This window comes from Clupea harengus, chromosome 23, assembly GCF_900700415.2.
Source record: "Clupea harengus chromosome 23, Ch_v2.0.2, whole genome shotgun sequence".
Taxonomy (NCBI): domain Eukaryota; kingdom Metazoa; phylum Chordata; class Actinopteri; order Clupeiformes; family Clupeidae; genus Clupea; species Clupea harengus.
The window spans coordinates 10,250,345-10,273,532 of NC_045174.1; the positions used below are offsets into that span (position 1 = coordinate 10,250,345).

The 23,188-nt window shown below is 46.7% G+C and overlaps 2 protein-coding genes across 4 annotated transcripts in view; one reads left to right on the top strand and one right to left on the bottom strand.

Annotated features, from left to right (window-relative positions):
• On the bottom strand, positions 1-16,091 carry LOC116218783. Of its 2 annotated transcripts, none has more exons than XM_042703257.1 (3): positions 15,222-16,091; positions 919-1,090; positions 1-571 (listed from the first exon to the last, which is right to left on the bottom strand). In XM_042703257.1, exons 1-3 carry the CDS (start codon positions 15,223-15,225, stop codon positions 109-111), a joined length of 639 nt encoding a protein of 212 aa, XP_042559191.1. In that variant the 5' UTR covers positions 15,226-16,091; the 3' UTR covers positions 1-108. The 2 variants fall into 2 exon arrangements, with proteins under 2 accessions (XP_042559191.1, XP_031417402.1); XM_031561542.2 differs by lacking the exon at positions 15,222-16,091 and adding an exon at positions 14,812-15,074.
• The window catches only part of wnt3 (wingless-type MMTV integration site family, member 3), a 21,603-nt gene continuing 5,686 nt past the window's right edge, over positions 7,272-23,188 (top strand). The window contains exons 1-2 of one of the 2 annotated variants that reach the window (XM_012814560.3): positions 7,272-7,584; positions 21,502-21,743. In XM_012814560.3, the coding sequence (XP_012670014.1) occupies positions 7,505-7,584; positions 21,502-21,743 (322 nt within the window). In that variant the 5' untranslated portion in view covers positions 7,272-7,504. Of the gene's footprint in view, positions 7,585-15,214; positions 15,331-21,501; positions 21,744-23,188 lie in introns of those variants that run through there. The other variant, XM_031561355.2, reaches the window with a different exon arrangement.

Below are 23,188 nucleotides of genomic sequence, written 5' to 3' on the forward strand. Positions count from 1 at the left end.
TTAAGTTAATGCTTATGGGAGCATTATAAGCCCCATTATCCGTGGGAGCCAATTTGACTTCAGCTCGCTTAAATATGGCAAAATTATGTTTCTGTCTCAAAAGTTAATTTAAATCAGATACTGTTTCAGTGGATTTGCAGTGCACAGGAACTCATCCCAGGAGGTCACCCCAACACTGCACAGGAACTCATCCCAGGAGGTCACCCCAACACTGCACAGGAACTCATCCCAGGAGGTCACCCCAACACTGCACAGGAACTCATCCCAGGAGGTCACCCCAACACTGCACAGGAACTCATACCAGGAGGTCACCCCAACACTGCACAGGAACTCATCCCAGGAGGTCACCCCAACACTGCACAGGAACTCACCCCAGGAGGTCACCCCAACACTGCACAGGAACTCATCCCAGGAGGTCACCCCAACACTGCACAGGAACTCATCCCAGGAGGTCACCCCAACACTGCACAGGAACTCATCCCAGGAGGTCACCCCAACACTGCACAGGAACTCACCCCAGGAGGTCACCCCAACACTGCACAGGAACTCACCCCAGGAGGTCACCCCAACACTGCGAAGTAGGAGAAAGAGAGAAGAAAAATGCTCACTTTGAGGACAAAAAGCGAATTAGACCAACCTCCATATATTTACACATTTGTATATTTATATATGCATGAATATTTTGTGCAGTGGAAAGACCACAAATAAACACTCTGTGCACTCTTGCTTAAAGGATTCATCAGGTTCAAAATGATTGCACAATGTCTATAAAATTCTTCGAGAACATTCTGTGGAATCCCAACCACATGATGTCAAGTTTACACAATCTCAGCCAGCTCAGTTAGTTTTACACACTACCATCGCAGCATTTAAATGACCGACATGTTTGGATGTGATGAAGACCACGAGTCTTCTTACGTTTCATTCTTGGTCGAATTTGTTGGCATCCTGGCCTCGCTCCCATCACGGAAGCCATCTCTGCTCAGCTGATAATGTGAGGTGCTTTGGGTGGTAGTGCTCCACTCCAAGTCTCCACTCTCACCAGTCTGAGAACCACATGCCTCCATCCCTCTGACATGTTTCATTTCCCCTTTCGAATACAGAATGCGTTAAAAGACATTACGTGACTTACGAGAGCTAATATTACATTGGACATTCAAGCATTTAATTCCGCGAACCTCAAGCAGGCATGGGCAGTCTGTCCACAGCACATACTTTCAACCTCTAATATTTCATTTATTTATCCTTTTTTTTTTTTTTACAGCACTACCGACTAAGGAAAATATTGAGTCATGATTTTGTGCTGCAGTAGCACATGATTAAGGATGGGGGAAATCTTAATTTTTTTCATGAATTTGTCCCCTAGCAGCATAGAATGACACAATTTTGGCTGAACACATATCCATTTCATATATGAATAACTCGTAGCACCTCGTAGTCCTCAGTAACTTCTCCTACAGTACCTCCCAAGGGAGTCTACCAGCAGCTCCTTAGTACAAGAGCAGGGGGGAAACAATGGGGGGGAGGAGAGGGCTTGTGACCTGGGCCAGGCTGATCATAGCCTCACTGGAAAAGGCTGCAAGAGTGAGACTCCATTATTGCCCTATGGAGGAAGCTAGGGATTAGAAGACCAAAGAATTTCAATAAAAGAAGTGTCTGTTCGGGGGTAGAGGGTTTGAGGGCCTGCAAGGGGCTTTGGCCATTGTCCTCTGGGTGATTGAGAGAGTGAGGGGAGGAGAGTGGGAGGGCATTGTTTTTTTTTCTTGAGTGTTGGGGCTGAGAGAGGCAGGGGTGGTGGGTAGGAGGGCGGAGGGGGGGGCACTTTCTGAAGGTGGTTATTAGTGGGGAGATGGCGAGAGAGGGGGGCTGTTGACTCTTCATCTTGTGCGAACAAAGTCTCTGCCACCCCCCCCCCCCCCACCCCTCCCTACTTCTCTCTCTTTTTTTGCCTTCTCTCTCTCTCTCTCTGTCTCTGTCTCTCTCTCAGACCCCTGCTTTAGGGGTGTCATGAATACTGGGCCATGACTGAGGGGAGGCCTGGACCTGCATGGAAGCATATTGTCCAGCTTAAGTGCGCTTTAATTAACCGGGGCTCTTTGTGCAGGTTTAAGCCTGGCCCTGTGCAAGTCCTAAGAGGATGTATGTGGGTGTTTGTGTGTCATGTGTGTCTCTCTCTGTGTGTGTGTGTGTGTGTGTGTGTGTGTGTGTGTCTGTCTGTCTGTCTGTCTTTCTGTTAGCATATGTGTGAGACAGACCTCTCCAACTAGAGCGGGAGGAGGATGCTAAGGATGCTGTCAAGAAAAAAAATATTGAAAGGGAGAGAGAAAGCGTTTGTAGCTCTAATGAAAAAGGTTTGTTTGGGGGTGGCGGGCGAGTATGGGGTGGGGTCGGGGGGTGTTATGGGGTGTGTGGGAGGGTCTGGCTCTTTGTCCCCAGCTAACAAAGTAGGGACAAAGGGAGTGATATTATACAAATGCCCCCGTTTCTCGAAACACAGGGGTGAGGCGAGGCAGGACACAGGCCAGGCCATGCAGATGGCGGAGCTGCGAGTGTGCGTCCTCAGACACCTCCGCGCTGCGTGCGTCGTTGGTTGACGCCGCACAGAATGCGGTGCATTTCCTGCAGATGGAGTGCACATGGAATACCAGACAAGCACACTAATCACGGGTGTAACAGCAGCGGTTGCGGAGCTGAAGAATTTCCTTTCGCAGGGGCGTCCCAGGCCAGAACATGTTAATGCACTGGCTCGCTCACCAGACTTCTATTCGCACACAGACACACAGACACACACACACACTACTCGTATCATTATCATGGCCTGCTTTTCATTCATCCCAATAGGTTAGGAAAGGGAACTTACAGCCTGGCAGCGCAGGCTGAGGGCGAAAAGGAGTAGAGCAGAATGGGGTGACATAAGCATCGTGTACCAGACAGACACCACCATACACACCCCCCCCCCCCCCCCCCCTCCACCACCTCCTTTAGGGGACAGGAAAATTCATAAGACCTTCTTTGTCCCACATGGCAAATAATGAAATTCTTAGGCAAAGAAGAAGAGGAGAGGAGGGGTGATGCTGGTGTTTGTGAGGGTTGTGGTAGGGGAGAGGCATGATGGGCAAAGAGGGGAGAAGATGGTAAGAATGCACGAAAGAAAAGAAGGGGAAAAAAGGAGGAGAGGGTGGGCGTGGGTGTGTTAAGACACTCCTTTTCATGGTGCGGTGCAGTGTGTGTGTGTTAGGGAGCGTGTTTGTGTACGTGAGTGTGTGTGTAAAAGGACAACCCCTAATCCTGGTTTTATTGGGTGCTTGTGTCCGGCCATGCTGTCCGGATTGAGAGGGTGAGGGTGGGTGGAGGAAGGGAGGGGAGTGGGTGTGTGTGTGTGGGAGGGGGGTGGCTGGGACTCTACACATGTCCCTCTTTGTAGCTGTGCTGCTCGGGCCTCATGGAGAAAGGCCTGAGAAAGAGCCGGACCTGGTTACAGCTCTCCTCGCGTAGCCGTAGAAACCGGCGCCGCATGGGGTCCTTGTGTTTGTGTTTGTGTGTGTGTGTGTGTGTGTGTGTGTGTGTGTGTGTGTGTGTGTGTGTGTGTGTGTGTGTGTGTCTGTGTGTGTGTGTGTACTTGCCTCCTGAAAGAGCACAACACAAGCAGACACCACTTTTGTCTTATACATAAATACACACACACACACACAGACAGACACCCATTGCATTCCTATCAAAACCACCTCTTTATCTACACGTTCCGTTTGGCCACCACTAGTGCATCCTGACAAAGCACTTGTCTGCCCACAATGACAGCATGTCTATGGCTTTATCACTCTCGTGTCTATTTCAAATCACAACATGAATCACACTCACCCCAAACAAGGGTCGTTCACCCACACTGACAACCGAGGACTCTTAATTAGAAGCAGTGGGTGTCAACAAACACACACCCACACGCACACACACGAAGGGCTTAATGAGGAGGGATGTGACTCTCGTGACCTCAGGGTCAAATCCAGAGAGCCGGTACTGCCCCTACCCCTGCTGACAAGCGTTCATCCAAGACACTCCTGGGTAATTTAGTGCTCTGGTAGTCATCCACAGGACAGTAAATTCATTCTCCTAAATCAGTTTTCGACTGTGAAGTTGCTGTGAGTGCATTTGTGTTACAGTACACATTGCCTAAGGGCTCAGAGAGCGTTGCAGATGTTTCCTCCCAGTTTATCCACCATATGTTTGTTTGTGTATTTATTTGTTTGTTTGTTTATTTTCAGTGATTTCCGTCTTGTTGAGGCATTGACCCGCGAGAGGAGAGATTGTTTTTCGGTGTCGTGGAGATCCAACCGCAGACCACTCCTTGGCTGCGCTTGTAAAATACACTCTCTGTCGCGTTCCGTCCCCCCCCAACCTCCCGCCCAACCTCCCCGCCCACCCTGCAGCCGCCCCTGGCATACGCCGCCGCGATCTGTCACTCCCCAAGAATGCAGCTAGTCAGATCGAATCGCTGATCTTGGCAAATGCACGACGTGAGCGCAAAACACTGAGAGACAACAATGTTGCTGATGGAAAACAGATCCCCCCCTGCTCTGCTCAACCCCCCCCCCCCCCCCCCCACACTCCTTCCCCGTCGTCAAGACCACAGAGCATCTCAAAGTGGCCACATCTCATCAGCATCCTATCCTTAACATCTGTCTTGTCTGTCTGTCTTTCTGGCTCTGTCAATTAGTCTCTCTAACTCACTGTCTATATCTGTTTGTCTCACCCATCTGTTTGAACAAATGTCTACTTTCCCATAGCCTCTCTGCTGGAACCCTTGCAGGTGTTCAGTTCTTTTCAGGGCAAGTCCTGTAACAAGCCATGCAGCCAGATAGTCATCCTCTCACACTTTTCCATCACCCCTGCTAATGGCCTTGTGCGTGAGGTGTGGTTCCACCAGGCCCCACCATGAAGCTGTGGCCTTTTGATGTGTGGAGCATGGAGGCCTGGGGACTATAGGGGGGTCACTCTGAAGCTGACCTGTGGGGTAGGGAGACTGTGGTCTGCTGCAACTCTCTCTCTTTCTCTCTGTGCCTCAGTAGTGGGTAGTCTGCACAGTGTGTGCCTGCTGTTGTGGTAACCTCCAGCCCACAGATCTAACCCCTTGTCCCACAGCTTACACACACAGACACACACACACACAGAGACACACACACACACACACACACACACACACACACTGACACACACACACACACACACACACACACACACACACACACACACACTGACACACAGGCACAGACACACACACACACACAGAGACACACACACACACACACACACACACACACTGACACACACACACACACACACACACACACACACACACACCCACTGACACACACACACAGGCACAGACACACACACACACAGACACACACACACAGGCACAGACACACACACACACACACACACACACACACACACACACACACACACACACACACACACAGGCACAGACACACACACACACACACACACACACACACACACACACACACACACACACACACACAAACAAACACAAACACGACTGTTGCTGACCAGTGGGGAATCAGGCAGTCTAGCTCCAACTACTCATCACATAACAGGGATGCTTTCCAGAAAGAGGAATCATGTCAGACTGTGTGCTTGGACGCGGTGGAGACAACAAGTCGTCAAGCAAATCGTCACCTAAATATTTGTTTGTAATAAACTGCTGCGGTGGTGAGTGCAAGAAACGAAGGCCTGACTAATCCAATCGAGTGTTTTAGCCAAAGTATTCACAACTCTGGCTGAGAGAAATATTCTTCCCACACTGAACACACACATGTGGATGGAGGGCTAATAGGGGCCAGGTTAGCGGGAGATACCTGGAAGCATTTCTACTGCTCTAAATCCCAGCTGTCAGTGTAATCAGCAGTTTGTCCAATACCCTTGTGAGTGACGTCTAATGGGCCCAATAACTTCTAGTCGCATTATGTTTTTGACAATAAGCCCTGAAACAAATAAGGAATTCATTAATTTGCAGCCCACATTTGTTAATGACACGATGCATTCCTGCCTTTTTTCTTTTCGCAGGAATTAAAGTGGGATAAGCTTTTCTCTAAACACAAGAAAGTGACATCTTGCACTGGTGGCTCTCTCTCTGTCCTGTTCTGGTGCGGCGTGCCCCTTACGAATGACAATAGCGCGGGGGCAGAAATATGCCGCCTCTGGGCCGCAGGAGCCCATAACACTGCATGCCGGGCCCAGCCACTGCGTTTTATGGCTTTATTGTGTTTCCTTTTGTGCTCTTTCCTCACAAGGAGGACGACACCCTCCGAATTACCTTCGCTTGTCCTGTCTGTGTGCGTGCGTGTGTGAGTGTGTGTGTGTGTGAGAGAGAGAGACAGCGTAAGTGAGTGTGTGTGTGTGTGTGTGTGTGTGTGTGTGTGTGTGTGTGTGTGTGTGTGTGTGTGTGTGTGTGTGTGTGTGTGTGTGTGTGTGTGTGTGTGTGTGTGTGAGTGTGAGGGGGACAGAGAAAGAGAGAAGGAGAGACACTGGGTGAGTCTTTGTCTGTGCCTATGTCTGTGTACTGTATGCATACATATCCGGATCAATTAGTCAGGGCACAACCTCCCCCCCCCCCCCCACCCCCAAAAAAAGATGGACTCAGCATTCTCCACTGTCTCAGCCAGCAGCCAACCCCCAACCTGCTCTCAATGCACCAATGAAGGCCAGAAGCACTGCACCTCTCCTCTGCCATACCAGGCAAGACAGCTGCAATTAAAAGAGATAAAACAACTACAAAAAAAACTACCTTTCTCTTACTCCTCCCCTACCTCACTCTCATCCTCCGTCCCTCCCTCTCTCTCTCTCTTTCTCTTTCTTTCTTTTCCCCATGACCAGGGGGTACTGTGTGATTGACAGATGGGAACGAATAATAATTTTTTTGTAACCTAAGGCCATTGCCTGTGATTGGCTTGCAAGCTGACATCTCCAAACCTCACTTGTCTTCTCTCCCCCCCCCACCTCCCCGCCTTTAATACCGGCCCCTGTGGATGAGACATCCGAAAGGGGGAAAAGTGGAGAGAGAGAGAGAAAGGGAGAGAGAGAGAGGGAGAGAGAAAAAGATATCTACCTTGGGGAAGAACCTCAGAGCGAGGGAGGGATAGAGAGGACGGGTAGGAGCGTGTGTGTGTGTGTGTGCGCGCGCGCGTGTGTGTGTGTGTGTGTGAGAGAGACACTTACTCTCCTAACTACTAGGAGACAGACACACTCTCCAACTCAAAGAAGAAGAACAAGAAGGAGCAGAAGAGGAGAGGAGGGGGGAAAAGAAATCTGGAGTTCTTTTAGTTCTTCTTCAAAAATTTTCAATTCAAAAAATCCCTCCCCCTCAGTCAAGCAATCAGGCACTTCTTTAAAAACCTGTACCTTCTGGGACTTTCATTTTTCTTCTCCTCACTGGAAATTATATGAACTGATCAATTTCCTCCACCACTCAAACAAGGCATACCTCATGGATTTGAATCTGATTGGATATATGATGTGTTTGTGGTTGTCCAGCTCCAGGGTGCTTGGAGGCTATCCCATCTGGTGGTGAGTACACTATCCCCATCCATTTTCTGCATCACTTTCTCCAAAGCGGTATAGGGAGGAATGGTGGTCAGTGATCATTTTATAGGGAGGGGAGGGGGGACAGAAACAGTAAGCACTTTTCAGTTTGACTGCTTGGAAAAATGTTCTCCGTTCAGGTCCAAAAACTCCTAACCTCAGTCTGTGCTGTAACGGAAAAGACTAGCTCCCGGTCTCCTCTCTCTCTCTCTTTCTCCGGCAACAATTTCTCTTTAAAGTCTTCTTTATCTTCTGGGGTTGAGTGTTGTGATGCGCAAAAATGCTGGAAATACCAGGTTTTTGGGACTGTGGACAGGTTTGGTGACTACCAGGATGGCTTCATGTTTTAAGTAGCAGTCAGAGTTGTCAGCAAGAGGAAACCGGATCATCTGTTTTGTTGTCCCTTCGCTGCAGCTGCCGTAAAGCTACTGACCAAAAAATTGCTAATTAAGGGATTGGTGGGAATGTCATTCAGTTAATTTGCAGTGCTGCGAGTTCAGACTAACTCTCTTAAAATGGATCAATTGGACAAAACCTAGTTTTGGTTGTAAAATTTCACAAACTTACACCTGACATTAGAAGTAACATAATATCTGGATATTAACATAATATCTGTTTTTTTTAACATTGCCAGTTGATGTATCGCCATGTTTTTCTTTTTTTAATGCTTGTTTCACTAATTGCTCCTGTGGTATGAGGCCATTGGCCCAAACACTGAACTGTATACTGCCTACTTTTTAACCAGAGTTGCTTTTTTTGGACAGCATGCAACTTTAATCTTAAATTATTATTATTATGCAAAGGAAATAAATGGTAATTCACATTGATCTTTTTTTTTAACAGCAGAATGCAAGTTAATGCATGCATGTTTTTTTCTGCAGTCTGATTAGGACCGCGCTAAACACCCAACAAGCAATGTAACAGAGGGAGCATCTAAAGAAGTGGTTAGTGACAAACTAATGTAAACGTAGCTATCTCAGGCATGTAGGTTAATTCACTGTCTGCAAATCTTACTCTTGCTTATCTCCATCTGAGAGCTATTGTCAACCTTCCCAAGTCACTAGATTTATTGGTGAGAATCATTTTAACATTAAAGGATGATGTCTGCCACAAAGTTCTGACGCTTAGGGATTGCTGAGCACTGATACATATGAATGACCTCGCTGGTGCGTGTTTGTAGCGTGAGGCCGTTATTCTAGAAAGTATTTGTGTGGGTGTGTGACAAAAAGCCTCCGCTGGCTTACAATGCATCATGTGTCAGAACTAACGGGCTCTAGTAGCCCCAGTTAGCATGTGGTCCCCGCTGCCTCTGCGCTCCAAACCACCAGCATCTTCTGGTTTCGTTTACCAAGCGAGTGCTGCCAAACACACACAACGATACACGCAAGACACTTAAACACACATAAAAACACACACACACACACACACACTTAACAGATACATACAAGACAGTAACACACACATACACACCAAAAATACACAGGCCATAGGGCTGGAGAGTTAACAGCAGGATGGTCTTACCCTTCCGCTGGCGTCCAACACCACCAGACAGGAATGACAAAGGGGGGGTGGTGGTGGTGGTGGTGGTGGTGGTGGGGTGGCGTGGGGGGGAATGGATTCAGTGTGTGAAGGGCCCTGCAGCTGTACTTCTAAGCTGGCTTACATGACACCACTGTAATGCTCACCAGCACCTACAAGGCACAGGAGCTTTGATTTGGGAAACAAATTTGGAAGTTCAGGGGAGGGATGATGAGAGGGAGAGAGAGAGAGAGAGAGAGAGAGAGAGAGAGAGAGAGAGAGAGGGAGAGAAGGAAAGAAAGGGGGAGAAGGGTAGTGTGGGGGTAGAGATGAAAAGAACAGGTATATATTGCTCGAGGTGAATGGGCAGGTGCTGAGGAATGGATGTCGTTAGGGCCGTCATCACTACTCACACACACACAGACACACAAACTGAAGTCACCCTGGGGTGTCAGGCAAAGCCACAAGGGACAAAATGAGATGGCTATGAGCTGTGTCAAGGAGTCAAGTAGTGCAGAGTTTCACTCGGACTACAACTCACATACATGCGCACACACACACATACACACACTCACGCACGCACATGCATTCAACCCTACTGCATAACACTGGTGGATGTGCTCATAAATTCTCCAGCCCAGAGTACAGAGTTAAGTTTTGACTGCTGCCATGTTTCGGAGCCAGTTGATCACAAAAACACTGAAAAAGGGAAAAGATGCCATAAATCACAGGACCAACATAAGGATTTGTGAAGAGACAATCAGGCCTTTACAAAAAACTAAAAAAAAACTTTTCCCGAAAAAAAAGAGGGAAAATCCCTTCAAAATAAAAGCTACTAACAGAGTATAAAAAATTGTTTTTTTTGTCTGCAAGAACAAAAGAAAAAAAGACGGCCAGAACAAATTTATGTGCATTAGGGAACCTTCTTATATTTCATTTTCATGTCGCTTACTGTTAATACTGTTATTCATTTCTCGATAGAACATCTGAACTAACGACCAGGCACTCATTCGGAGCAAGTTCTCAATGCTTAAATATCTTCCATGGTAAAAATCTGTCACCAATTCACAGTTATGTAATTGAAACAAAAAAACAGATCAGTATTCAGATCAAAAACCAACCCAAGAATAGCACACATTCTCTGCTCGTTTTCTCCGTTGAAATGAAAATCTCAAAAGCAAATTCCAACAGAGAAAGAGAGTTATACCAAGTGCACAGTTGATTGGTTGGAATCGTGCACCCTAAAATATTTCTGTCACTTCTGCCTGTGTTGCGTGAAGACCCAAAATCAGCTAAGGGAGCACCCGTACGGGCAATCGAGAGGTAATTCACAAGCGTGAAAGTGCTCCCAACCTGTCAGCCTGTTATGCTTGGTGCGTTTACATATGCCTTACAGATGATGACTGAGTGCTAATGCTAAGACTTAATCAAGCAATCACTCCAAATCTCTACAAATACCAGACAAAGAGCAACATGCCATCTGTGGTTTTTCTCCCACAGCAGCTCCGCAAAAACCACCATACATTTAAATCCAGCTGGCTTTCCGATCCATCATCCCCATCTGTTCTCCATCAAAACTACTGTTTGACTACTACACACAGCAGCTGAAGGAGTGTGACCTAAAATTATGGAGTCAAGGGCTGACCTGGAAGTAGTTTTTTAAAAGCCAGGGGTTATCTTTTAACAGCTTTAACAACCCCACAGCTTTCTAGTTAGCGTAAGACTTGTATTGTATTCAGTGCTTGCTAAAAGCAAAGTGGCTAGGGTGACATGTATTTCTATTTAAATGATGATAAAGGTGCTAAAATGATGTTTGACTGTTTTTGGAAAAATACATTTTAGTTTACTAAAATGAGACCTAATCCTAAAAATTCATATAAAAAATGTAAATGACCTTTGTCCTTTTTCTTCAGCCACAGTCCAATCTATTTGAAGGATATAAAAATGTAAAAATGTTTAAATGGTGACAATGAGGGGTATCCCCAAAAAAGGATTTAGTAAATATACTATGCTGTGATCCATTGCGATAATTTAATATGAAAAACATGCATAGAGCAAAACCGAGAAAACATGTGAAAGAAAAGAAAAGAAAGAGACACGTCGAAGTAATGAGATACAATGAGAGAAAAAAAGCAGTTGTGCTTTTTTCTGGCCTTTTTTTTGTGTGTTTCTTTCTGGTCCTTTTTTTCCCTGAGCACTGCTGCAGTGCCAACTGAAAGGACCTGCGCTGTGAGGCCAGTGGGGACCCTGACCTGCGCCGGCCGTCCCCACTGGCCTCAATGGCACTGTGGGACCCATCTCCCAGTCTCAGGAATGTCATTATCCCACCCGAAAAAAAAGACCCACCCAAACACACACCCATCACAGGGATCACTTTAATAATACTCAGCGCGAGAAAATCCGGCCCTGTCTGCGAGCCACTGTGTGAAAAGATCAAGGATGTTCGGAGGGCATTACAGCAACCACTTGAGAGGGCAGCACTGAAAGGGGAGCGGAGGGCCGGGAGGAAAGAATGTTATTCTTGGGACTTACGGGTTTAATATCAATAGCAACGGGTATCTTAAGAGCGGCTCCTGTCCCTCTGATAGGGTCAAAGGCATTCTGAAGGGGCTCTGGACAAATATATGACCTGGGGGGAGGTTCCAAATACAAGGAGATTTAAGCTCCTTGACTAGTAAAAAAAAAGAGTCTAACTGGTGTATGTTCTTTCTGTTTTCTGTCATGTCACGCAGTTAGCATGGGGTTTGTTGATCCTGAATGGACTAGCTTGTATATAGGACGTCGTCAAGGAGATAAATGAAGGTCTATACGGGGTAAGAGGGTCCTACAGTCCTGCAGGTCCTTGCTCAAGTGCAGGTAACTAGGAGTCACTGAGGTGAGGACAACACCTGCGCTCCCTCCCTGGACCCAGACCTCTCCCAGGTTATCTCTCAGGTCATCGCATCCCACACAAAGAGAGACAGAGAGAGAGAGAGAGAGTGTGACAGACGTGGAGGGTGGGGAGGAAGGGAAGGAGAGGGTCTTCAGGGAGAGACTCCTGACCTGCAGACAGATATTGATACCAGTCTGATCTCTACATGCCTTGAAGATGTATAGGTAGAGGATACATCGGGGACAGAGTTACGTATCATTCTGGTGGCTACGGCAGAGATGGGTTATTTTTACATGTATTGGTTTTCCATTATGGGAAAATATATGGCCTGAAATGCACCATACTGAACAAACACTTTAAAAAGTGTGATGCTTCTTGTTTCTACACCTAAATATGTCTATAAAAAACATACATTTTATCGCAGTATCTTCCTAACTGGTGCGAAACAAAAATAGGCAAAAAGACTGACAAGTCACATTATGAGACATATGCTTTTGATTTTACCAAAATACAATTCTGATACTTTCCATATGGGGTGGCACAGTGCTAACTTCACACAGATGGAGGTGGGCAAGGATATGATCCATTCACGAGTAATTATACGGCAAAGCGGCTTGGCCTACATTTACACTTCCTGACACAGTCTGAGGGGCCGATAGCAGACGAAGACCCTGGTTTCCGGAGTTTCCGTTAAGTGTGAGTGATGTACAGCTCGTCAAAGCTGCTATCCAGCCTGTCAGCTCAGACCCCAGCCTTGTCCTCTCCCAACAGCTAGCGCTCACTAGCTAGCTTCAAGACAGGCAGGTTCACAAGTTTACAGCTCCCTGTTTTGACTGCAGGGGATCCCCGTCCCAGGCCTATCTTTGTGTCTCAACAGATGACGGGAGTAAAGGAAAGAGAGAGAGAGAGAGAGCCAGAGAGGAGGGGGAGAGAGAGAGAGAGAAAGAAAGAAAGAAAGAAAGGAAAAACAGGTTAGAACATTTTTCAAGGAGTGCTGTCATTTTTTATCTGATCAGCCCTGAGCTGTTGGACGGCTGCTCAAAAAAAAGGCCGACAAAAAGGGGAAAACACAAAATAACGCAGAGCATCACAAACTCTCTGACGTGTTCCAGAGTTGGCCCTGACGAGAGGTCCACCAACTTTGAGAGGGACTGTGAGTGTAGGTATGTATTTCGTGTGTGTGTGTGTGTGTGTGTGCGTGCGTGTGTGTGTTGCACCTCCCTGCCTCGTCCGCCTGTGCCACCACCTCTCTGCTCTGCCGTGTTGTAATTAGGGTTCACAGAGCCCTGTCTTACACAGAATGCTGAAAGCTGCACAAGAGCTACAATTACTGAGGCTGGCCGACAATGGCAACACTAAACGCGAACGCTAGTAACACAAACACAACACATGGCTCAGGTGGGGGTGTTTGAAGAATTAACTCTGTTTATGTCTCCTTCGTGGGGAATTTGTGAAGGCGGCTGAATCGTTTCGATTTTTATTAAAGCCCCTGATGGGTTCTACCCACTGGAACACAGACGGCACACGTTTGATCGTCCGCGTCGTTCTGATCTTTAATGAATTAGAATAATTACCTAGCCAAATATAGAGCTCGGGATGTGTTAGTGCGGAGAGGGAGAGCTAGTGTGCACACGTACGGTGAACCTAAAGAATGACTGGTATTCATTAACAAGCACCCTACATGCAGTGGAAGACTCTGTGAGGTGTATCTGTCTTCTCCTTTGACAATAAGGCTTTTGCTCAGGTAGATCTGCATCGACCAGGTGAGATGAAGTCATGTATTTTCCCATGATGTAAAAACAGTTCTTGTGTTTATGCTTGGGAAAGATACAGGATTTCCATACACACCAAACTGCCTAAAGGACCTAAATCAATCACGAAACAAGGTATAATACTGTTTGGGTTATACAATGCCAACATGAAGATAAATCTGCTTCAGACTAAGTACTAAACACAAACTGTAGCCCCGATCTTGCACTAAGGCCATAGGATTTATTGCCTCAGGCTTTTTGTGCATTGGGTCATTCGTTGTCTGGAGGAAAGACAATGGCCACTGGAGCACTGCACAGACAAGGGTATGGTGGGAAGACACTGTATTGCAAAGCACCCTGGGAGATAGGGAGAGTTATAAGTACAAGTAGCAACAGAGAACAGAGAACCTACACAATTACATACACACACACACACACACCCTCTCTCTCTTCCACACCACCCTACTTTCCATGAGTCTTTGAACAGTGCCTGAGGAGTAAAGCAGAGAGGAATGGATTGTGACAGGCCGGTTCTCTCTCTAATCCCTCTCATCTCTTTTCTCTCTCTCAGGGCCCCATTTCAGTCATGGTGCCATGGGCAAACATGCTTTTCCCTCTTTTTTAACACATAAAGAGATGCGTTATTGCCGAAAAATGCTAAACTTCCCTTCTAATCCTCAAGCATCTTAAAATGTGGGCTACTGCAGGATGGGTAGGTAGGAAGATATCTAGATAGGTATGCAGGTGTGTGTGTCCAAAGTTTCTAGCCTTCAGTTAGATTGCTGTAGTGTAAGGATGACAGGCCGACTAATTCTTCCTTTGACAAACTGATTTAAAGTCGATAGCTAAACTCTATACTGGCAAATTGAGCTTGTCTCTTATCAGTCAAATATTAATTGATACACTTGTTTATCACAGGTAATCTTATTACTGAGAAACGACATACAAATTGTCAATTTAAATCTAAAGTCGATTTAACAAGGACGTGCAAAAATGGTTTTGCCTTACAGTCTACAAATCATTATTTTTCGCTCATTCCTGGGGTGAGTTTAATCTTGATGCCCACAGTACCTGGACCGTTGGAGTTTGCTGAGTGGATTCGATATCTTCAATTTTCTGTAGAGTGATACGTATGTATATTCGTAACGAACGTAGCTCTGTGTTATCTGTTATTCCTCGAAAATGTTGCAATGCAGTTGCTAGCACCTCTCTAGCTAGGTGAGCATGAGTCCCGGCTTTTGCGCGTGCGTTTCCATAGACACCATAGCCCAAATGTACTAATGGTAGCAAAGAAATGTTCGCACAGAATATTTAATTTAAACGTTAATTTTACCTAGATATTGCAAACATTATTTTGACCTAGATATGCGATATTAAAAACATGTCTGCAAGAATGTGTGCTGATGGCTGCTGTTTATAAAACATTAATTATCCAGCTTGATGTGACACAAATCTTGTCACATTCCAGTGGTGCTACTCACGCATGGCCTCCAGGAATTCGTCCCTGTTCGTCTTCACTCATGACGTCCGGGGAGACAGGAGAAATGCCAGGGGGCAAGCTGGGGTGATGGCTTCACCGACCTATTGTAGGTGAGACGGGACATTTGGCCTGGTAATGAACTTCAAAAACAACCTTAACAGTGCATTGTGCTCCGGACGCTACAGGGGTCACACGTCGTAAATTCACAGCTTAAGAACCTCTCTGAATTTTCATGGTCCCTCTGGCCATGTTGGGCGACTCTGAAGAAACACTGACAGAGGTTGCTTTGAGGCAGGTGCACAGAGAGTGACCCACCCTCTCCACACAGAGACCACCCATACATAGCTACAGCATATTGCAGGTTGTGGTTGAAGATATCATTGCTAGTTACATAAATGTTTCACAGAACAACCTAGAAAAAAACGTACGTTTCCCAACACACGCATATGTTGCTGAACACCTCCTGTATTGTGTGCATTGCAAACCCTGTCTCATATCCTTCACAGCTGTGGTTTGCACTGGCCCGTGGGCTTTGCGTCACATTTAGCTTGAAAATATTGAGATAACCCACCACCCCCACCCTGCACCCACCAGCAGCTAAAAACGCAGGAAAACGCCCGCGGGCTAGAGGTGGCCCTCAAACCTGCACAGACAAGCACCTGCTGCAAGGGCCTGGTGTTTCTCTAGGTTTCTCCCCCCACCCTTCCCCTCTACACACCCCACCCCCCTTCACACAAACAAGCCGAATGGTGCGGACTCCCCATCACACCCCTCTCTATCTCTGTCTATCTGTGCTTGTGTGCCCTACCTCGTTGAGACATGTCGCTCACAGTTTTATTCTAGACATAATGAAGCGCAGAGTAGAGGAGCAGGGGAAAGGTTCAGGGATTAAGGTCTATGTACCACAACCTCACGCAGAAGCAGAGATCCTCTCTCTCTCTCTCTCTCTCTCTCTCTCTCTCTCTCTCTCTCTCTCTCTCTCTCTCTCCGGAGGAGACTCCTGTTTGGCACACGCCGCCAAAGTCAACTGAGACTCCCTTTTTATCTGCCTGAGAGGCAATGGTGCGAATCCTGGACAAACAGAACCCCCCCTAGGCAGAGTTCCCTGCAAGCCTTTGGTTAGGTAATTGACTCCAATGAAACGCATCTGTACACGTCAGGGCCTCAACCACATCAGTTGCACTTCACTAGGCAGAGTGTTTGAGATGTGAAGCCAGGCACAATGTGAGCAGGAGTAAATCAGGAGAGAGAGAAAAAGGAAAGAAAGAAAAAGAGTGACTGAAAATCAAGACTACAGCGAGAGTGTGTGTGTGAGATGGACCATGTATTCATTATAAATGGGTTTATGGAAGAGACTGTGTATGAGACATAGAAAAAGAGTGTGTGTGTATGTGTGTTTAAGGCTAGCAGACGGTGTAATTATGCCACTTACTCACTTAGTCACTTGACAGACTGGGTGAAAAAGAGAGAGAGAGGGAAATGGGTGCTTCCAGGCAGCAGCCGCTCAGCCATTCCTGGATGTGGACTGGCAGCCGGCTCAGGTTGGGGCAAAATAATTATTGCGTGGGGGGGAGTGAGCGGATGAATAAGAGGTAAAAAAGATTGTGATTACACACCTGAGCGAGCCCACGATACACCTGGAAATGGGATTAAGTCGGTTCACCTTGGAGAGTAGTGAATAGCTGCGTGCGCAGTGCAATGCCACACAGACTGCGTGCTTTGCTTTGCTACAACAGCAGGAGTTTGCCTTTCGCCCTACATTTTGGGGTGAGGTGGATAATGTCATGATGACAAATCACCACACCTGTTCTGTCATTAGGGCTTTTTATTGTAGGTGTTTTCAAAGGACTGATGGAAGTAAAGACAACAGTGATTGAAAAAAAAAAAACATTAGTGAACCTCTTCATAACAGTTCGTCATGTTCATGTTATCTCTGCTGCTCTTATGGGCTTGTTTCAGCACTTGTACGCATGCATACAAACACACACACACGCACGCTCATTCACTCTCTCTCTTACACACACACACACACACACACACACACACACACACACACACACACACACACACACACACACACACACACAGATCAACTGGCGGTTCGGGGGGTGGGGGTTACGCCCAGCTGATCAGCATCTCCGGTATCAAAGGCTCTATCCAAACCTGTTTGACGCAGGTTACCTCACCTGTGCTCAGCTCATAAGGGCTCACAAAAGTACTCAAAAGGCCCTCGCTGCCTCCACAGCCTGTGATACCTGTGGTCACTGTAACAATGGCCATTTCAAATGCATCAAATCCAAAACAGTGTAAAGGCTTCTGACAGTGAAGGCGAGTAAAGGGTGGTGGACATGGGGGTTGCAGAGCAGAGGAGATTTGGGAAGAGAAGTGTGGAATTAGGGAAGTAAAGAAAAGATCTCTCTCTCTCTCTCTCTCTCTCTCTCTCTCTCTCTCTCTCTCTCTCTCTCTCTCTCTCTCTCTCTCTCTCTCTCTCTCTCTCTCTCTCTCTCTCTCTCTCTCTCTCTCTCTCTCTCTCTCTCTCTCTCTCTGTGTGAGAAAGACAGAGAGAGCGTGGAATATGAGAATGATGTGTGCGTGGCATATATAGAGTGAGAGAACTGTTTAGCTTCAGCAGGGAATTATTGTGTCCTGACTTCAGAGCAGGGTCTTTGTTTAGGGTGGGAGAAGCAGGAGCATCAGTGGCATCAGTGGCAGGAGCAGCCGGAGCATCAGCAGGAGCCGGAGCGGAGCAGTCATCATCTATCGGAGGCGTCTGTGGTCAGATAGGGTTGCAGCCCGTAGGGGGGCCTGAGCTAATCTGCACAGGAGCTCTGATCAGGAGCGCCTGCTCGCTCGCCCATTATCCTGCCCACGGCCCGCAGCGACAGGTGCTGGCCACCTCCAGTCCTGTGTGTGTGTGTGTGCGTGAGAGAGAGAGGACGCAATAGCGTCATCTCTGGCAGAACTACGCTGTGTTATGCCTCACAACGGTCATAGTGATCTCACTTCTTTGTCATTGCCTGAGGTTTGTACACACACACATACGCACACTCTCTCACAGAGACACACATTTCTCAAACACACACACACTAGGTCAAAACACATTCTTACAGTATACCAATACATGCACAATGTATGTATGTTGACCCTACATCATGTGAATATATATATATACACACACACTGACACACGTTTATACACATTTGTATTGGAGACAACAGACTTGTTTGTACGCATCCGTATTGGGGACAACAGGCTTTTGATACGCTATGGACATCCCTAATGTGTACCCCTGGAGAAGGTCTGTGCAGTGTCACTGGTGCGATGTGTGAAAGCGAGTGGTGTGGACATCTCTGTGTCAGCTCTGGATCCTAACCAGCACCTCTCGGGGGACTCTCAGGGATTTATGACCCTGCAGCTGAGAATGGCTTCCCCCTCACAGGGTGGGAACACACAAAGTGAGGGTGTGTATGCCTGTGTGTGTGTGTGTGTGTGTGGTTTTCATTTAGAAAGCAGCGTGTGTTCACAAATAAACAATAACACATGTAGACACACACATACTATACACACACACTCACAAATCCCATAAATATTTCATGGCAAAGGCAATCGTGCTTCGGGAGGGCGCTGGAGTGGTTTTGTTTGAGCCTGTCACAACGGCATGCATGTCAAAACATGGACATCGCAAACATTGTGTGTGTGTGTGTATGAGTGTGTGTGTGTTATTCTCCTGCTTATCTCAGGGAGAAAAAGCAGGCAATTACAATTAATTACCTCAATGAAACTATAATGGTTTCTGGCAACCCTGGCAGATCTGGCCTGTCTCGGTGTGCAGATGAATCCATGTTGAAGCAGATGCCAGCTCACTGCAGAAGCTGAGAGAGCGGCTCCCATATGCTACCACAAAGCTTCCTGCACTCACGAGAGACAGGGGCATAGAGATACAGTCACGCAGTATGCAAATGCAGCAAATGCAATTTCATTGCGGCAATATGCACACTTATCAATGTTTGTGTGCACACTTTATGCAACTGAAGTATACACACAGTAGTTCATGTACTTTTGCAAACCCCACGTGCACGCACACGCACACATTCTTCTGCACGCACAAACATATTAACAGATGCAGACACATTCCCTCTTACCGTTCTGGGCTTATCCTGAAGAGAGCATATTAACCTCTATCCAGATATTTTGTTTGTTCTAGTCTTTTGCGTATGCAATGTCACTCAGCCCTCATCCAGCCTCAGTGAGAGTGACTTCTTCAGTAACCTCATTCCTCTTTCTTATAGCCTTAAAGGGGTTATGTATAAGCCTGACTAGCTGGCAGATAGTGAGATAAATTACTTCATACTCCCCACCCCAAGGAGGTTGGGGACAGTGTATTACTACGTTTGCACACCCCTACCTCTTCTCCTTTGGCAGAAGTAAACTAAAAGTTTGGCCACGGTGGGGGAGGCTGAAGGCTACATGTAGCATGGAAACATTTATATGATTAAAAGATATCGAGGCTACCGTTAATGTCCCAATATTAATATATATTTGTATGTGACATTAACTTAGTCGAGGCAAATATACATCGGCATGAGAATCTGTGAAATTGACAAACGGGTGTATTTTTTGGCGTGAGATGCATTGAAGTCAATGGAAGTTTTTTTTCTATGCTAGCGTGAGAAAGAATATCAAAGCGTGTGACTCACCCTGAAAGCATGAGATTTGTCAACCCTGTTTTACCAAACACCATTCCTGACAATTTGGGCTTTTGCCCATAATGGCACTCTTGCCTTGCCTTGCCTTTCCTTGCTTTTTTTACTACCATAACTCACTAGCGCCTCTTAAGGTAGAAAGTGGTACTATGAGAGAGGCCGGAGCGGCTGTAGCTGGTTAGCATGCTGACTTTAGTGGATATCTGGGCAAAACAGTGCATAGGCGTTTTTGACATTACGTTGAAACGGTTATTTTTTCACATTCTGTTGTTATTTCTAGTTACATTTTTTATGTTTTCAGCAAAACTTCCTACATATAGCCCCTTTAATCTCTCTAAATTCAATTAATATGGTGGTCCTACTCCACAGTTGCCTTTAACAAATCATAATTTTTGAAAGATTACATTCCCTTTCGTAGATTCATATAATGAATGTATGCCTATATATATATAGCAAGGAAGGATAGCTGGGAAAGTATCTGCACTACAATAAAATATACTTTCAGCACTGGAACAAAGCATATATTAATATTTATATATTTATATATATATATATATATCTTTTGTTCTAGTGTAGATACTTTTCCAGCTATCCTTGCTTGTTGACATACATGGCATCTCCTGGAGAACAAACAAGTTTTCTAAAAAAGCCTAATTTCTGGAGGCGCAAGTCTGTCATCATGTCATCTCTCCACGGAGAATGGGGGATGTGCACGCTGAACTGAGGAGTTCAGGGAGTGTGGCACCCCAGCTGTCAGCGACATGCGAACGACACAAACACGCTACCCTCGGGCCCTCAGGGGCATCCTGGATAGGATGGAGCTGATGGAGGGCTCTGCTACTTGTCTCAAAGTAACATTCTCTCTCTCTCTCTCTCCTTCTTCCCACTGTTAATAGCTAGCTAATTCACTAAGGCAAGACTTGAAGACTATGGATATAAGAAGCTTTTTCTAAAAGGAAAAGGATGAAGGCAACAAGGCACTGGCGAGGCTCAAGGAGGTGGAGGAAGTGTTATCTCCTGTTGCCGACCATTTGGGCAAAAGCAAGGTCAACCGTTTAGACTCAACTTAAATATCTCCCAGTTTAAAATCAATCTACAGACAGCAATCGTTATAGGCCTGTCTAAACCTCAGTTTACCAAACAAAAGCTGTTTTCTGATATTCAAACAGTATGATATACACATTTCATTTCTATCTACAAAAATCTTGTAACTGTTTTCTCCGTTATCAGCGTGAGTTTATGGGTAACCTATGGCGATGTCCATGTCCGCTGTCAGTGTGATCTAGCATAAAAGTGTTTTCATGTAGACAAGCAGTGTGGTATAATGGATGGGGTAAAGTTCATGTGAGTAAGACAGACGACGGGCACCTGCATCCCATGGTCTTTGGGCTTACTGTTTCTGTCTCAAACTTTGTGAAAATGGCGCATTTAGCTGCCAGAATTAAAAAATATATGAACGGGGAAGGGTGCCTCAGGTGCTTAAAGGTCCCGAATGTGTTCAACTCCTAGCGAAGGCCCTGCTCTACATCCTCCTCTCTCTCTCTCTCTCTCTTTCTCTCCCTCGGATCGTTCCCGCAGGTCGCTGGCCCTGGGGCAGCAGTACTCCACGCTGGGCTCGCAACCCATCCTCTGCAGCTCCATCCCCGGTCTGGTGCCCAAGCAGCTGCGCTTCTGCCGCAACTACATAGAGATCATGCCCAGTGTGGCCGAGGGCGTCAAGCTGGGCATCCAGGAGTGCCAACACCAGTTCCGCGGGCGCCGCTGGAACTGCACCACCATCAAGAATAACCTGGCCATCTTCGGCCCCGTGCTGGACAAAGGTATGGTTGAACCGCGAGGAGATCTTTCAGATCATTTTGAATATCATTTGTATTCAAAAATAGTTGAATATGGCTTCACAAATGTGTCTGCAATATTATATGGTATATCAGTAAATGTTGCCCATTGTTGCATAGTTAGCAGAATCATTGTCATTGAATAGTTAACACTGAAACACACACACACACACACACACACACACACACACACAGAGACCCCCAAACATACACAGAGAGACCCCCAAACACACACACACAGTCATGAGAGCAGAGGAGTGCTGAATGAGCATTTGTGGTGGCTGTCCTTTATATTCCTTCCCTCTGGTAGAAATGCGATTTGGTGGCCAGAGAAGGGAAAGCAAATCACACTGAATTGGGCTGCAGGTCAGGAGGGAACCCCGCAGAAATGAGCAAAGAGTATGAATGAAAGGAACAAGAGAGAGAAAGGGAGAGCGAGAAACAGAGAGAGAGAGAGAGAGAGAGAATGGGGGATGGAGGGGTGGGAGAGAGGTGAAAGTGAGAGAGTAACAGGCGGAGAGGTGAAAGAGAGAGACGGACAGAGTGAGCGAGTTAGAGAAAGAGAGCATGAGTGAGTTAGCGAGAGAGAGAGAGAGAGGAATAGAGTGAGCGAGTTAGAGAAAGAGACAGAGAAAGAGAGCATGTAGAGAGTGAGTAAGGGAGAGAAAGAGCGAGAGAGAGAGAGAGAGAGAGAGAGAGAGAGAGGGATAGAGAAGGCCAAATAAGATTACAAGTGAGAGAAAAGGGCTGGGGGGCTCAGCTCAACCCCTACTGTGCGTGAAGGCCACTGTGAGCCATCTCTCTGTGTGTCTCTGGGCTCCCGTCTCCCACGGACGGCCCATTCACACGCCCTTTTGACTCGGTCATGGAAACAGCCTGAAAGGGAAGCTCCAGAACCTTCCGCAAAGCAACAAGGTGCAGGAATAGAGGGGGAGCCAGGGAGGAGAGAGAAAAGCCAAGAGAAGGGAGAGGAGACTGACAAGACAAGAGGAGGAGGAGGAAGGAGAGGAGAGGAGAAGAGAAGAGAGGAGAGGAAAAGGGAAGAGAGGAGAGGAAAGGAGTTCAGACACCAGAATGCACCCTGGCCTGTCTTGGCCCAAGAGGGGACCACCATGTTGAACCAAAAAAAAAAAGTTAAACGTGCGTCAGGAATCCATCACTGGGTTGCCTACGGCAGTAAAACAGGGAAAACAGAGGGTCTGAGGTGAGAATGTCATTCTTAGAGCAGTAAAGATGAAACAAGAAGATTTATAATTGTAGTTTTGGGCAGAGGTGGAACCAGAAAAGAGAGAGGGGAAAAGGAGAGACAGAAGAGAGGACAGATGGGTAGACTGCGGAGGCAGGGAGAGAGAGGGTGGTAGGGATGAAGGGATGCGGGGCAGAGGGGTGAAAGGGTTTTAGGGTTTTGTCATCCGGCATGGAGAGAGGGC

Excerpts from the sequence above, each read along its gene's own strand:
- LOC116218783 (XM_042703257.1), bottom strand. Across the intron at positions 572-918 it reads AATTCGACCAAGAATGAAAC|TGTTGGGGTGACCTCCTGGG; the intron begins GTAAGAAGACTC and ends CCTACTTCGCAG.